Source organism: Rhinoraja longicauda, chromosome 4 (assembly GCF_053455715.1).
Source record: "Rhinoraja longicauda isolate Sanriku21f chromosome 4, sRhiLon1.1, whole genome shotgun sequence".
NCBI classification, from domain to species: Eukaryota; Metazoa; Chordata; class Chondrichthyes; order Rajiformes; family Arhynchobatidae; genus Rhinoraja; species Rhinoraja longicauda.
In genome coordinates this window covers 30,902,503-30,916,583 of record NC_135956.1, presented here as the reverse complement: position 1 = coordinate 30,916,583, position 14,081 = coordinate 30,902,503, and the positions used below count along the sequence as shown (strand labels likewise).

The 14,081-nt window shown below is 40.8% G+C and overlaps 2 protein-coding genes across 4 annotated transcripts in view; both read right to left on the bottom strand.

Moving 5' to 3' along the window:
- The window catches only part of LOC144592671 (YTH domain-containing family protein 3-like), a 199,765-nt gene extending 195,776 nt beyond the window's left edge, over positions 1-3,989 (bottom strand). Inside the window, exon 1 of the mRNA XM_078397458.1 lies at positions 3,986-3,989. The gene's annotated coding sequence lies outside the window, so the exon portion shown is untranslated. The remainder of the gene's footprint in view (positions 1-3,985) is intronic.
- LOC144592672 (sodium/potassium-transporting ATPase subunit beta-1-interacting protein 3) overlaps positions 1-14,081 on the bottom strand; it is a 369,074-nt gene that overhangs the window by 38,003 nt on the left and 316,990 nt on the right. For all 3 annotated transcript variants that reach the window (XM_078397460.1, XM_078397459.1, XM_078397461.1), the window contains exon 5: positions 2,789-2,849. In XM_078397460.1, the coding sequence (XP_078253586.1) occupies positions 2,789-2,849 (61 nt within the window). The remainder of the gene's footprint in view (positions 1-2,788; positions 2,850-14,081) is intronic.

Below are 14,081 nucleotides of genomic sequence, written 5' to 3'. Positions count from 1 at the left end.
ACTTCCTGATGGACAGGAAGCAGCATGTGAGGCTGGGAAAGCACATCTGGGACCCGCAGACCCTCAGCATAGGAGCACCGTAAGGCTGCGTAGTCTCCCCTCTCCTTTACTCTCTACACCAACGACTGCACCTCCACAGACTCCTCTGTCAAGCTCAAGTTTGCGAATGACACAACCCTGATTGGACTGATCCAGGATGGGGAGGAATCTGCCTACAGAGGGGAAGTGACACAGCTGGCGTCCTGGTGCCATCACAACAACCTGGAGCTCAATGCTCTCAAGATAGTGGAACTAATTGTAGACTTTCGAAGAGCTCCCCCTCCCCTCCCCCCACTCACCATCAACAACACCATAGTCACATCTGTGGAGTCATTTAAGTTCCTTGGAACCATCATCTCCAGGGACCTAAAATGGGCGGCCACCATCGACTCCACAGTCAAAAAGGCCCAACAGAGGACATATTTCCTGCGGCAACTGAAGAAACACAATCTGCCACAGGCAATGATGGTCCAATTCTATACTGCTATCATTGAGTCCATCCTCACCTTCTCCATCATGGTCTGGTTTGGCTCAGCCACCAGGCACGACATCCGGAGGTTGCAACGGATCGTTCGCACAGCTGAGAAGGTTGTTGGCTGCAACCTTCCCCCCATTGACGAACTGTACACTGCAAGGGCCAGGAAGCGAGGGGGCAAGATCATCTCTGACCCCTCTCACCCTGGCCACAAACTCTTCAAAGCACTTCCCTCTGGAAGGCGACTCCGGACTGTCAAAGCAGCCACAGCCAGACATAAAAACAGCTTTTTTCCACGAGTGACAGTTCTACTCAATAACCAAAGTCTGTAGTCTCTTTTTTGCTCTGGTTTATTTTCACACACATGTTTAGACCGTAATGTTGTATCCTTATTGTTTTGATGTGATTATGCTTTATTCTTAACTCTTAACTGTATGTTTGTGTTGTCATTTGTGAGCGGAGCACCAAGGCACATTCCTTGTATATGCATACTTGACCAATAAACTTATTCATTAATTAATTCATTCAAACATTGCCATTGTAGCTCCTGAACTTGTATTGAATCACCTACTGTCGTCTTTGTTCTTAGCAAGTATAAATAATATGTTCAGGCAGATTCAACTGGCAGGATCTCTGAGAGAATGTCTGCTTGTTATGATGAACAAATACTTTTTTCTGCAATTTTTTCCCTGCTGCTAAGCCAATTTCCTAATCAGATCAATTATTTGATCTAATCCATCAGATGCCTTCCCGAAGGCCATGAAACATCTATAGGCTTTATCCTGTCTGTTACGGTATTCACCTATTCCAAACGTTTAACACCACAGTGATCGCCAGTTGATGAGGCAAATATATTTTCTTCCCTCTTAACTGTTAAGTTCATATGGAAGAGACCATCTTCGAAATCCTAATTATTTTCTTTGGCATTTACATGGAGATGACATGCGTCACTTAACATATCATAATACTCATCAATTGGTCCCTTGGAATGACATAAACCAGATAGGTAACATATTAACATTGCCCTCTTATGAGCCTTATTCAATGAAGTGTTCCCTTTTCTGCTGTTTATTATGTGGTAAACATTTGCATATTTCTCAGCTCTATTGGGATACCATTGGGGTGATATTTCTGTTTTTGAGAATTGGTATTCAGTAACTGTGAACTGTTTAGTGATGGGCCGCTGAATTACAGCACAGCTGCAATTGCCCACTCATGGGAAGAAAAACTACCAAGTAGTGTGTTTTAGTTTATGTTGAAATGTCTTGTGATATAAATAACATTTGTTTTAGTTTCTATACAAACAGCAAAGAAACTTCAGCCCACAGAGTCTATGCCAACCATCAATCACCCCAGTTCAATGTTAACCCACTTTTGCATGCACTCTCTACACACGACAGGTAATTTACAGAAGGCAATTAAACTACAATCCCGCACATCTTGGAGGTGTAGGAGGAAACAGGAACACCAGGAGGAACCCATACTGTCACGGGGAGAACGGGCAAACTCCACATGGACAGCATCCGAGGTCAGTTTCGAACCTAGGTCTCTGACATGATGTTGTAACAGCTCTACAAACTGCATCACTTTGCTGCTCAAATGACGATCAGCCATTTTATACCCCTCCATTGAAACTAATGGAAATGATGGGGAAGTCTGTTCAACTTCTCACTAAAGTTAATACCCCCCTATCCACAGAACAAACAGAACAACCCAATACAATCCACCAGTGTTGTAAGTTTTGTCCTGTGATTCCATTTATTCTTTTCCTCAAACCTTTTCCTGCACCCTGCCCAACTCACTCCCAACAATGGAATAATGTGTAGAATTTCATGAATGTACTTTCAATCATAAAATGCTTTCAATTTGTTACCCAAACAGGTAATCTTCTGACAGGAATGAATACCATGCAAGAATACAAACCCTGTCCAGCCTTGGAGCACTGCAAACATTTGAATACCTGATTGCCATCCAGAGAACATCAGATAATTCACATTGAAATGGGAACGCATAAGGTACATTGAACGATACTTTCCTTAGGGTCTGTGGGACACACCCTCGTGTTGAATAAATTCAACTTAGCACATCTTACAAGGCATTTCAAATTTTGGTATCAGTATGGTGAGGCCAAAAGGAGGTGCTGTCTAGAGAAGATTGTCATTACTTTAATGCATGCCTGCTGAAATACACATCAAACCTATGTCATGTTAGTTATTGCAAAGGTCATGTCTCACCCTGGAGTGATCCAGAGACGGGGCTTTTTTCAGTACTTACAGCTGTCCTCTTCTTCAGTGAAAACGCTGACCACATAGCAGGCGTAGACAAAACCAACGAGCTGTGGAGAGATATAACATAGGGAAGCCAAGGTTATGTACAGTTTCAAGTAGTTTCCAACACCTCTATCCTGAACTAATCAGACTAGTACTAACCAACACCATACCCACCTACAAAGATTATTTTTTTGCATCATTTTTCCCTCACGTTTAGATTAAAGTTATTATCAGTTTACTTAAGATGATTTAATATCAGTTCACCAAAACGGAAGGAATTGAAAGCCATGAGCAGGCAATGATAAAAACATATTTCATGAAATATCTCATCTAATCTTCTAACATGGCTTTTATGAAATATAGAGCATTTATTTGGTGAAATGAGCAACTAAGCTATTTCAAACACAGTGATTCAGGATTCTAGGAATCTGCTTAACAGCTGTTAAGTGGTGAAAGATCATGCTGTGGAATGCAGTTCCTCTTAATATTTACCACGTTTGACTTTCATCTTCTTTGCGCTTGGAGTTGAAATCAGTTCTGTTGGATCGCCACAATATTGCCCCATTTCTCCAGATTGTCATTAGACCTGGGATGGGGGTCTCTCTTCTTCAAACTCGAAATGCCACCTTTTCATATTCTCCAGATTTATGTGGGAAGGAACTGCAGATGCTAGTTTACACCGCAGATAGACACAAAATGTTGGAGTAACTCAGCAGGTCAGGCAGCATCACTGTAGAAAAGGAATGGATGACGATTTGGGTCAAGACCCTTCGTCAGACCTCGTTCAGAGATGCTGCCGGACCCATTGAGTTACTCAAGCACTTTGTGTCATTTTTTAGTCTAGTTTAGTTTAGTTTAGAGATACAGCACGTAAACAAGCCCTTCAGCCCACCAATCCGCACCGACCAGAGATCCCCGCACATTAACACACTAGGACCAGTTTACATTTATACCAAGCCAATTAGCCTACAAACCTGTACGTCTTTGGGGTGTGGGAGGAAACCAATATCTCAGAGAAAAACCGCATGGTCACGGGCAGAACGTACAAACTCCACACAGAGAGCACCCGTATCCAGGATCCAACCCGGGTCTCCGGCGCTGCAAGCTCTGTAAGGCAGCAACTATACCGCTGCGCCACTGTGTAGCCTCTCATATCACGCAGCGACAAGGAGACATAGTAAGTAGTAAGATAGGACAAATTTTACTTCCCAAAGACATCCAATATTAGCTCGACCTGATACAATAATGACTTGTCTTTTCAATATTAGGAAGAATAGCCAGAAGGATAGCTGGTATTCAAACATAGTTGTTGTTTGCGATATGGGAACAGCGCTAGCTTATTGAGTATGCTGTGCATAAGCTCACTGAACTTCTCATGCTGAGATTTGGAACAGTGCCAGCACCCTCAAGCTCTCCAGGGCAAACCATCGTCAGGAATTCCCAAAATGCAGTTGAACGGTGGGTGATATTCATTGTCTCGTTTTATTTAGTTTAGAGATATAGCATGGAAACAGCTCCTTTGGCCCACCGAGTCCACGCCTAATTTTGATGACCCATTCATAACTGTTCTATATTATCCCACTTTCCTTGCCCATTCAGGGCAAATTTACAGATGCTAATTAACCTGCACGGCTTCAGGGATATGGGTAGAAACCAGAGCACAAGGAGGAAGGGGAAAACGTGCAAACCCCACACAGACAACACCCGAGGGTAGGATCAAACCCGGGTCACTGGGACTGTGAGGCAGCAGCTCTAATAAGATTTTTAATCTTATACAGTTGAAGCGTTCTTTCTTCATCATTGATCTAAATCTTTGAAACCTGTTTGTATTAATACACATCGGCACAATATTGAATTAGTTATGTTTAAACAAAGATTATGGTATTTATTTTATAGTAAATAATTTAAAACCCACGTGGAAAGATAGCTTGGGTTTTATTTTAAGCTCTATTTAGCACTGAGCAGAATTGGTCCTAATATTAAATAAATAATCTATGGCAATAATCTTACTGATATGTATGCAGAAAATGTATTTCACTGTACCTCGGTACACTTGATAATAAAAGAGCCATTGTACTATTGAAATAATTTCCCATCACTATTTTCTTTGATGATTTTCCATCAGCCCCCCAATGTATTGGCAATGATTAGAGGCACCCAGACAAGAACTCTCATTTATATGACTGAAACGGTCAAGTGAATGGAAGAAAACCCCAAAGGAAATTCCCAGTGAACAGTACATAATTGTTTTCAAGGCTGCACTGAATTGCAAACCTGTAGAACTATCGATAGTTGATTAATAAGCTTAAGTTCATTATTACCAGAGAATACATGCATTCAGCAAGAAATTGGTGGTTGATTTTGAAGGCTTGCTTTTGAAGGTTGATGTTGGTGCTTAATGAATAATTTGTTTCACCAGTAAACAGCCCAATTATCATTCTGACACTGGATGCTGCCTGTCAGTTCAGCAGTTCCACTTAACTATTGGTTACAGCAAAATACTGATCATTATTTGCTATTATTCACGGGAACATAAAATATGTTACATCTGGTAAAGCATAATTTCTAAAGGAGGATTATTTATCCCCACATCTATTGATTAAGCATTCTACAGATATTCATTTTAATTGATTGGCATTGCTACCTCACTTGTTCATCTATAGCAATGCACTTATGCTCCTATTTCTTTCAAGATAAGCTTACATTCATGCTAATAGACAATAGACAATAGGTGCAGGAGTAAGCCATTCGGCCCTTCGAGCCAGCACCGCCATTCACTGTGATCATGGCTGATCATCCACAATCAGTACCCCGTTCCTCCCTTCTCCCCATATCCCTTGACTTCACTCACTTTAAGAGCTCTATCTAACTCTCTCTTGAAAGCATCCAGAGAATCGGCCTCCATTGTCTTCTGAGGCAGATTATTCCACAGATTCACAACTCTCTGGGTAAAAAGCATGTCCAATCCCTTAATAATCATATATGTTTCAATAAGATCCCCTCTCATCCTTCTAAATTCCAGTGTATACAAGCCCAGTCGCTCCATTCTTTCAACATTTCCCAGTCCCGCTATCCCAGGAATTAACCTTATAAACCTACGCTGCACTCTCTCAATAGCAAGAATGTCTTTCCTCAAATTTGGAGACGAAAACTGCACGAAATACTCCACGTGTGGTCTCACCAGGGCCCTGTACAACTGCTTAAGCTAAGCTTAAAAATATTCAATGGGATAGAATTTCTATAGGGCCAGGGGAAGACCTTCAAACTCCCATCTTTATTTCAGTGGCGAATTCTCCAGGCAAACCAAGAAAGCAGATATTTACAATTTGTAGTTTGATTTTCCACCAAAACAATGACAAGCAATCAGTAGAACACATGAATAAATATCAATTCCTATTTATTATCACACTTTAGCGCATTCATGTTCCATTTCCACCGACGAACATTTATTTTTCCTGCTTGGGAACCCTGCAGAAAGGGTGGGGAGGAGATCATTTTTGATGCTGACGGGATAGCACACAAGAAGCTTTTCACAGCACCTTGGTACACGTGACGATAATAAACTAAACTAGGGGATTGTCGTGGTTTGGACAACAATGATTACAATACAGAAAGTTGTGGACATTTCCCAGTCCGTCACTGGTACTGACCTCCCCATCATTGAAGGGGCCTACTGGAAATACTGCCTCTAGAAGGCAGATAATATGATCAAAGACTCACACCACTCTGACTGTGCTCTGTTCGATTTGCCACCGTCAGGAAGAAGACCTGAGAATTGTCCCTCCAGGTTAAAGAACACCTTCCTCCCAACAGCTATCAGGTTCTTGAATCATCCTGCACAAGCCAAACCACAACTCTACCTGAGACTGAACGTTCATGGACTTTGCACTACATGTTTCACGTACTTTGGTTATTGCACTATCAAGATCTAGTTTACAAAAAATAATAACTGATGATTTATTGTACATTCATTGTTAAGTTTAATGTGCCTGTATAGCTGCAGCAAGTAATAATTTCATTGTTCTGGTTCATATCTGGTGCATATGACAAATAAACGCTCTGAAATGCTCATCCATATCGGCAAGGTAATGGTATGAAGTGCTAGCCTAACTTTACCCAAAGTAGAAAAATCATCCCTGCAAATCATGTACATTTCTAAGAATGTGAGATCATAAGACTTAGAAGCAGAGCAGGCGATTCAGCCCTTTAAACCTGTACCACCTTTCAAAATGATTTAATACCTCACTTTCTCTAGTATCCAAAAACCTCTCAACGTCTTTCTTGAATATACTCAGAATTCCTTAAGATTGATAACACCTTGTGGAAATAAAGTTCTCCTCACCCATTGCCTTTGTAGCCAAGATCTTATTCTGAGACTGGGATTTTAATTTCCAGATTATAACGCTCAAGGTAGCTTTCTCCAAACACCTACCCAATCAAGCTGCTTGAGTGTTTAAAATGTTAACAATTTCACCCAATGTTCTTCTAAATGGGACAATGTTGGTCCTGTCCACCCCATTTGATTGCATTCTGAGTGTCTAACTTGCTGTTACAGAACCGCTCAGCATGTTTATTAAAATCCTCTTCAACCTTCTTCTCGTCTCTGCCCATATGGACTACCCATTATTCAGAGACTGACACCTGGTTCTTCATATCTCAGCATGTTCTCCCAAGCCCAACAAGACTTCTGTGAATTTCAATGATCTGAACTCTCATTCTTCAAAACTCTAGAGAATACAGCGTAGTCTACTCATTTCTCCTTGAGTTTCAAACCCCCTGTCTCAAAAAGCCTGGTGATTCTTTGTTGCTTTTCGTTCATGGCAAGGATAACTTCTTTCAGGTAAGGAGACCAAATCTGCAAACATTACTCCAAGTGTATTCCACTGCAGTAAGATATTCTTTGCCCTGCATTCATGGATCAATTAAATCTTGTAATCATTTGTCTGTTTTAGTGCCAGCCTACTTATTAAAGATTGACAAATTGATAGACATGCTGTGGTGAAATTCATTTAATTTTCACCTTGTTTTAAGATGATTAGTCAAATATTCTTGTTGAAGTAACCAAGAAACAGAACATTACTTGAAAATATGTTTAATGTTTGATTATGAATAAAATGTGATTTGATATAATAATTTAAAACTTCTGAAAAATGAATGTGAATTGTGTTATGTTTGTCATCTTGGGAATGTAATTTAATAGTATGGAGAATTGAGTTATGGCTCTTAATACTTAAGTACGATGTCAATGAAGTATGTAATGAAACAAATGAGTTTCAAATGCTATTATTTTAATGTGGTGTAATGATTTTAATTAACAATTTAATGATCTTGTGAGTATATCCACCTGTTAAACAACTCAGTGAGTAACCTTTAGCGCAATGTCTTAGGACCAATGTCATTGCCATAGAAAATATCTCCAATGTCCAGCTGGGGTGAATTTAATGATGTATTAAGAATATCCCGTTAGACACTGTGTCTGACACTTATACACATTCTCTAATTTATAGGACAACTTAATGTAGTTACACTCTGAGGAGTCTAACATATATTCACTGTCTAATAGAGCCACCTCTTAGCATGTTTATCAAAGTTTTCCTCAAATACAAACTATATCTTACTCCTAGTTTATGGTCAATAAAATCACATGATTAACAGGAAATAAAATTGCTTGCTATAATACACTTGCTTTAATATGTCTGAAGCCAGGATTTTATATTAAATGAGCATATTTCATTGGACTGATTTCTAGCAAGATGCTTTTGTTATATTTTACTCTACTTTCTAAACTATGCTACACTCAGAGATCCCCAACATTGCACATACTCAATATACACTTGAACTTTCCTTGTACAAGTCGTGAATCCTGGGGGCAGCTCCAGTAAAGTCTGATTAGAGATAATTTGAGGTTCTCCAATGGGGTAGATAATAGGTCAGGACTGCTTTCTCGTTGGTGATAGGATGGTTCAGTTGCCTGATAACAGCTGGGAAGAAACTGCCCCTGAGTCTGGAGGTATGTGTTTTCAAACTTCTGTACCTCTTGCCTGATGGAAGACTAGATCTCCGACAGGTTATGAGTGAATCAACATGAGATAAATCAACTTGACAGCCTCATTAATCCACTTGTCAGAGATGCATCTCTACATGGCAGTACTGGTGAGAGTAATCACTACACAACCCTTCTACACAACCATTCATCCTGTTGTATGGCATTATCATTGTGGTTCCATGAAGAGTGCTGAAGCGCGAGTGTTCCAGGAGCAGCAGGGTGGTGCGGCGGTAGAGTTGCTGCCTCACAGCGCCAGAGACCCAGGTTCGATCCTGACCTCGGGTGCTGTCAGAGTTTACACGTTCTCCCTGTGACTGCATTCGCTTGCTCCAGGTGCTCCAGTTTCCTCCCATGTTACTGGGAAAAATGGTTACATATTACACAACTTGAGAGGCAGGATACCCTGTGGTGTAGATGTAATGTCCAGACTATGAGTGGGTAGAGGTACCCAAAATAACAAAGCACTGGGAAAAGGCCGAGTCCAGAATGTTAATGGCCTTAGCACTCTTACACTGGGCCCTACTACTGTTTAGTATTCTACTAACCTTCACCTCTACTAGTTGTTTAATTGGGCACCACCATTCATAACTGTACATGGTAATACTCGAGAGCTATGTTCTGATTTCTTGGTTTTGCAATCACCTAGCTATGTCTTTTGCATGAAGACTTTGCTGTTTGGCACATATCTAGTCTGGCGTTGCAGCTGAACCAGGCTGACCTTTCATTTTTATGTCTACCTTAGTTTAGATTAGGGATATAGTGTGTTATCAGGCCCTTTAGCCCGCCAAGTCCATGCCGACCATCAATCACCCGTACACCAGTTCTACGTTATCCCACTTTTGCAACCTACACACTCGGGGCAGTTTACAGAATCTGATCAACCTACAAACCTGCACGTCCTTGGAACGTGGGAGGAAACTGGAGCATTCGGAGAAAACAAATGCGGTCATAGGGAGAATGTGCAAACCTGGGTCTCTGGCGCTATGAGGCAGCAACTCCACCGCTGGCCACCGTGCTGCTCCTAGAACGCTCGCTCTTCAGCACTCTTCATGGAACCACAATGATCATGCCACACAACAGGATGAATGCGATCCTCCAGAAGGGTTGTGTGGTGATCACTTTTACCAGTACTGCCATGTAGAAATGCATCTCTGACATGGATTTATGAGGCTGAGTCAAGTTGATTTATCTCCCGTTGATTCACTCATAACCTGCCAGAGACCTAGTCTGGCAGTTATATCCTGCAGGACTTGGCCAGTGCAAGTGCTATCAAGCTTTTCCTTGTGATGGATAGTGAAGATCTCCTAACATTTCTTGTCTTCCACACTAGGGTCATAAGAGCCTGACTATTACATGAAAAATAAACTCTGCATAACCCAATTTCTAGGCTATTGTCTTTGTTAAATTGAGAAGGAATAAATAAATTGTCTTTCCCTTTCCTTTGATTGACTGTTGAAATCATTCAAATCATCCATCAATACTGTTGACAACCGCAAAAAATTACCTCATATTTTAAAAACATGCTATCATTTATCACTTTATCAATGTATCTACTCAACACAAAGATTCACTGAACTTCATTACATTTTCTAATTTTCAGCAAATTATTGATTTAAACACCATTTACCCTGCATGGAGCGTTCCTCTGCACTCTCAGCACCACTCAATGTATAATGCATGGAACAATAAACAGTTGCAATGTGAACACTAAGAGGAAAGCGATATTTACCTAAGAGGCCTAGTTAGTTTACAACAATGCTGATTGTGTTGGAGACAAAGGAATCTATAGAATATGGAGAACTGCTTGATCAAGTCCCAGAATGTGGCCAGTGCATTGAAGAATCAAGAGTAAAGAGTGTTTTATTATCATACTGGACCAAGTGGACCCATTGGGCCCAAACCTCTCCTGCATTGGTGCAGCACCCTCCCTCCCCCCTCCCCCTCCCCCTCCCCCCTTCCCCTCCCCTTTCCCCTCCACCCCACTCCATCCCCCACAACCCCCTTATCCTCCCTCCCCCCTCCCTCCTTCCGTCCCCCCCCATCCCTCCCTAGGAGATAGATTTAAACTTTAAAATGTGAATAACTTAAAAAATATAACACCAATTTCAATGAAACTTCTTTCATTAGCACCAAAGGGACGACGGTGAGTAAGGTGGGCCTAAAACTGTCGCGCTTTGTACCGTTTTGGCTGTAGTTCAGGAACAAACAAATGAGAGTTTTAATATATAGATGTTCCAAACAGAACAATGAAATTCTTACTTGCAGCAGCGCCACAGAATATATAAACATTGTACTCTGTAAACAATATAATAAACAAAAATTTAAGTGTATGTTTGTGTGTGTGTGTGTACATATGTGTATGTATATATATATATGTGTGTGTGTGTGTGTGTGTACAGATATATACATGCACAGTGCATACAGTATATATACACACCCACACATTATATATATATATATACACATATGGACACACACACACACACACAACACACACACACACACACACAAACATACACTGAAATGCTAGGCAGCATCTCTGGAGAGCAGGAATGGGTGACTAGGAGCCATTTTGCATTTATTAATTATTTTAGTATATTATTATATTACTTTGTATCCTGCTGTATTTTTGGACACTAAGGTTAATATTATGCTTATGTAGGGACTGGGAGGTGCGATGGGTGGGGCCAGATTATGAGTATAACTTGCTTAACATTTACGTAATGCTTTAGTGTGACAACGAAGGAGCCTGTTGACAATAAGGTCAGCAAGAAGAATCTTAATACCAGAAGCTTGCTAAAATAATAAGATCATAAGTTACATAGGAACGACAATTTGATATTAGATTTTTACCATTTACTACAAGTTAACGAGTCATAATAAGTCAAAGACAAGAGATATGTCAATATATTTTATTGCAACTTCAAATAAACGTCTAACTACTACGTTGTGAAGGTCTCTCTGTTGTTATTTGCGTAAGAAAGGTATCTGCTCCCGTTTCTACTTTAAATGATAGGTAAGCTACTTTTTGTGCTTTAATAAGGAAGATGTGAAGCTAGCCGCTATAGTGACGTTTCGGGCCGAGACCCTTTCTCAGATATATATACATCTACGTTCATACATACACATAAAACAAACAAACAATAATCATACAAAAAGACAAAACCATTGCCACCATCTATGTAGTTCAGAGCTGCAGTTGTTGTAGAGTTTAATAGCCTGATAGCCTCAGCCCATTAAAAAAATGCTGTGAAATAGTGGCGATTTGTTCCAGTGTCTTTTAGGTAATGTTTTTTTGAAGCGTTGATCAGGATTTTTTTTTTTACTTAAGTAATGTCCCACGTGTGTTAAAAGGCCTGTTATGCTGCTGCAAGTAAGAATTTCATTGTTCTGTTGTCTGTACATATGACAATTAAACACTCTTGACTCTGGAGAGTCTGGCCAGTGGCATCATGACAGTGCCATTAAATGAGATGCACCCAGTGCAGGCAATCATTGCACAACTTGGGGAGCACCCTTGGTGGAACAAGCCTTGCCATCCCTTTTCAGAGAGCCAAACACACTCTGTGAAGATGTGGACAGGTGTAGAGAAGCCCAAGATGCTGGGGGTAGCCAGAAAGCCCTTACGGCAGAAATCCTCCATTGGAAGGAGATGCAAGGGAGCATTGCCTGAAGTGATAACCTGCCCATTAACATTGTAACAACCTCTCACATTTGGTTCGTGTCAATGCAAATAATATCAAATTCTACCACCCAACAATTGCACCCCTGCTCATACATATTTACTGTTGCTCCAAATTCCAATGTTCATCTTCAGACTCAAGAAGGGTCTGAGGGTGCCGACCCAAAACATCGCCTATCTGTGCCCTCTGTAGATGCTGCCTGACTGGTTGAGTTCCTCCAGCCCTTTGTGCTTTGCTCAAGATTCCAGCATCTATAGTTCCTTTGGTCTCCTGTCTTCAGTGGCCAGTGGCCATTGTGATATGCAGGCCACACCCAAAGGGAATCCCAGATCAGTCTTACCGATGTGGAAACACATGCTCGATCAATGCAGTCACACCATATTACTTGCCTTGCAGTTAGAGAGAATTTCTAGAGTCTTTTCTTTACCTATACTTAAAATGAAGGATTCTCTCAAATAATTAGGACTTCTTAAGCATTGCCCACTATACACAAAGCACCTCTTAGTTTTTTATCAAGGACTTCCAAATTCTCATCTTTAAAAGCGGAAGCGAGCAAGTTAATTCCTTATTAAATGCAATTCAGTGTAATTCCTATTGAAGCAATAATTTTCAATTATATTGAACATTTGCATCCATTTTCACATTCAATTATTAATGTCAGAGCAAGCTTTCTTTAAATTATGGATCCACAACCCCAGACTGTAATTCATAATAAGACGTAACATTTACAATGTGTCAGGAGTACATGAATCTCTGCTCACTGGGCATGGAACATTTTAATTAGTGGCTACAGCCCTGATTTTAATTAGAGTTAGTTGTTAATGTTTTGTTCGTATCACTGTGATTTCCACATGACTTAAATATTGAAAGCTATTACACACCATCATTCTCATCAAAGAATGAGAATACTCTGAGCTAGATCTAGTTTTAGTTTTTAGTTTTATAGATACAGTGCAGAAACAGGCCCTTCGGCCCACCGAGTCCTTGCTGACCAATGATCACCCCGTACACTAGCACTACTCTGCACAATAGGGACACTTACTATTTACCGAGCCAACTAACCTACAAAACTGCACGTCTTTGGAATGTGGGAGCAAAACCCACGCGGTCACAGGGAGAATGTACAAACGTACAAACTCCGTATAGACAGCATCAGTGCTTAGGATCGAACCCGGGTCTCTGGCGCTGTGAGACAGCAACTCTACTGGTGCACCACTGTGCCATCGGACACAGAAATGAATTCAGGAATGATGGGCACCAATCTCTCTGGATCAGACACAAAAAGCTGGAGTAACTCGGCGGGACAGGCAGCATCTCTGGAGAGAAGGAATGGGTGACTTTTCGGGTCGAGACCCTTCTTCAGCCGATCTCTCTGGATTGCCTGATGTGGCTGGAATGACAGGAAGAGTGAATGTAGTCCACAGCATTGACAAGAGCCAGCAAGACGTGTAACAATTTGCAACAAAAAGCGAACATAAACAATTTGCAACAAAAAGCGAACATACGTTTTTTTTTGTGTGATAACCTCTTGGTCCAAGAATATTTACAAGAAAATTCTCTCTTCTAAC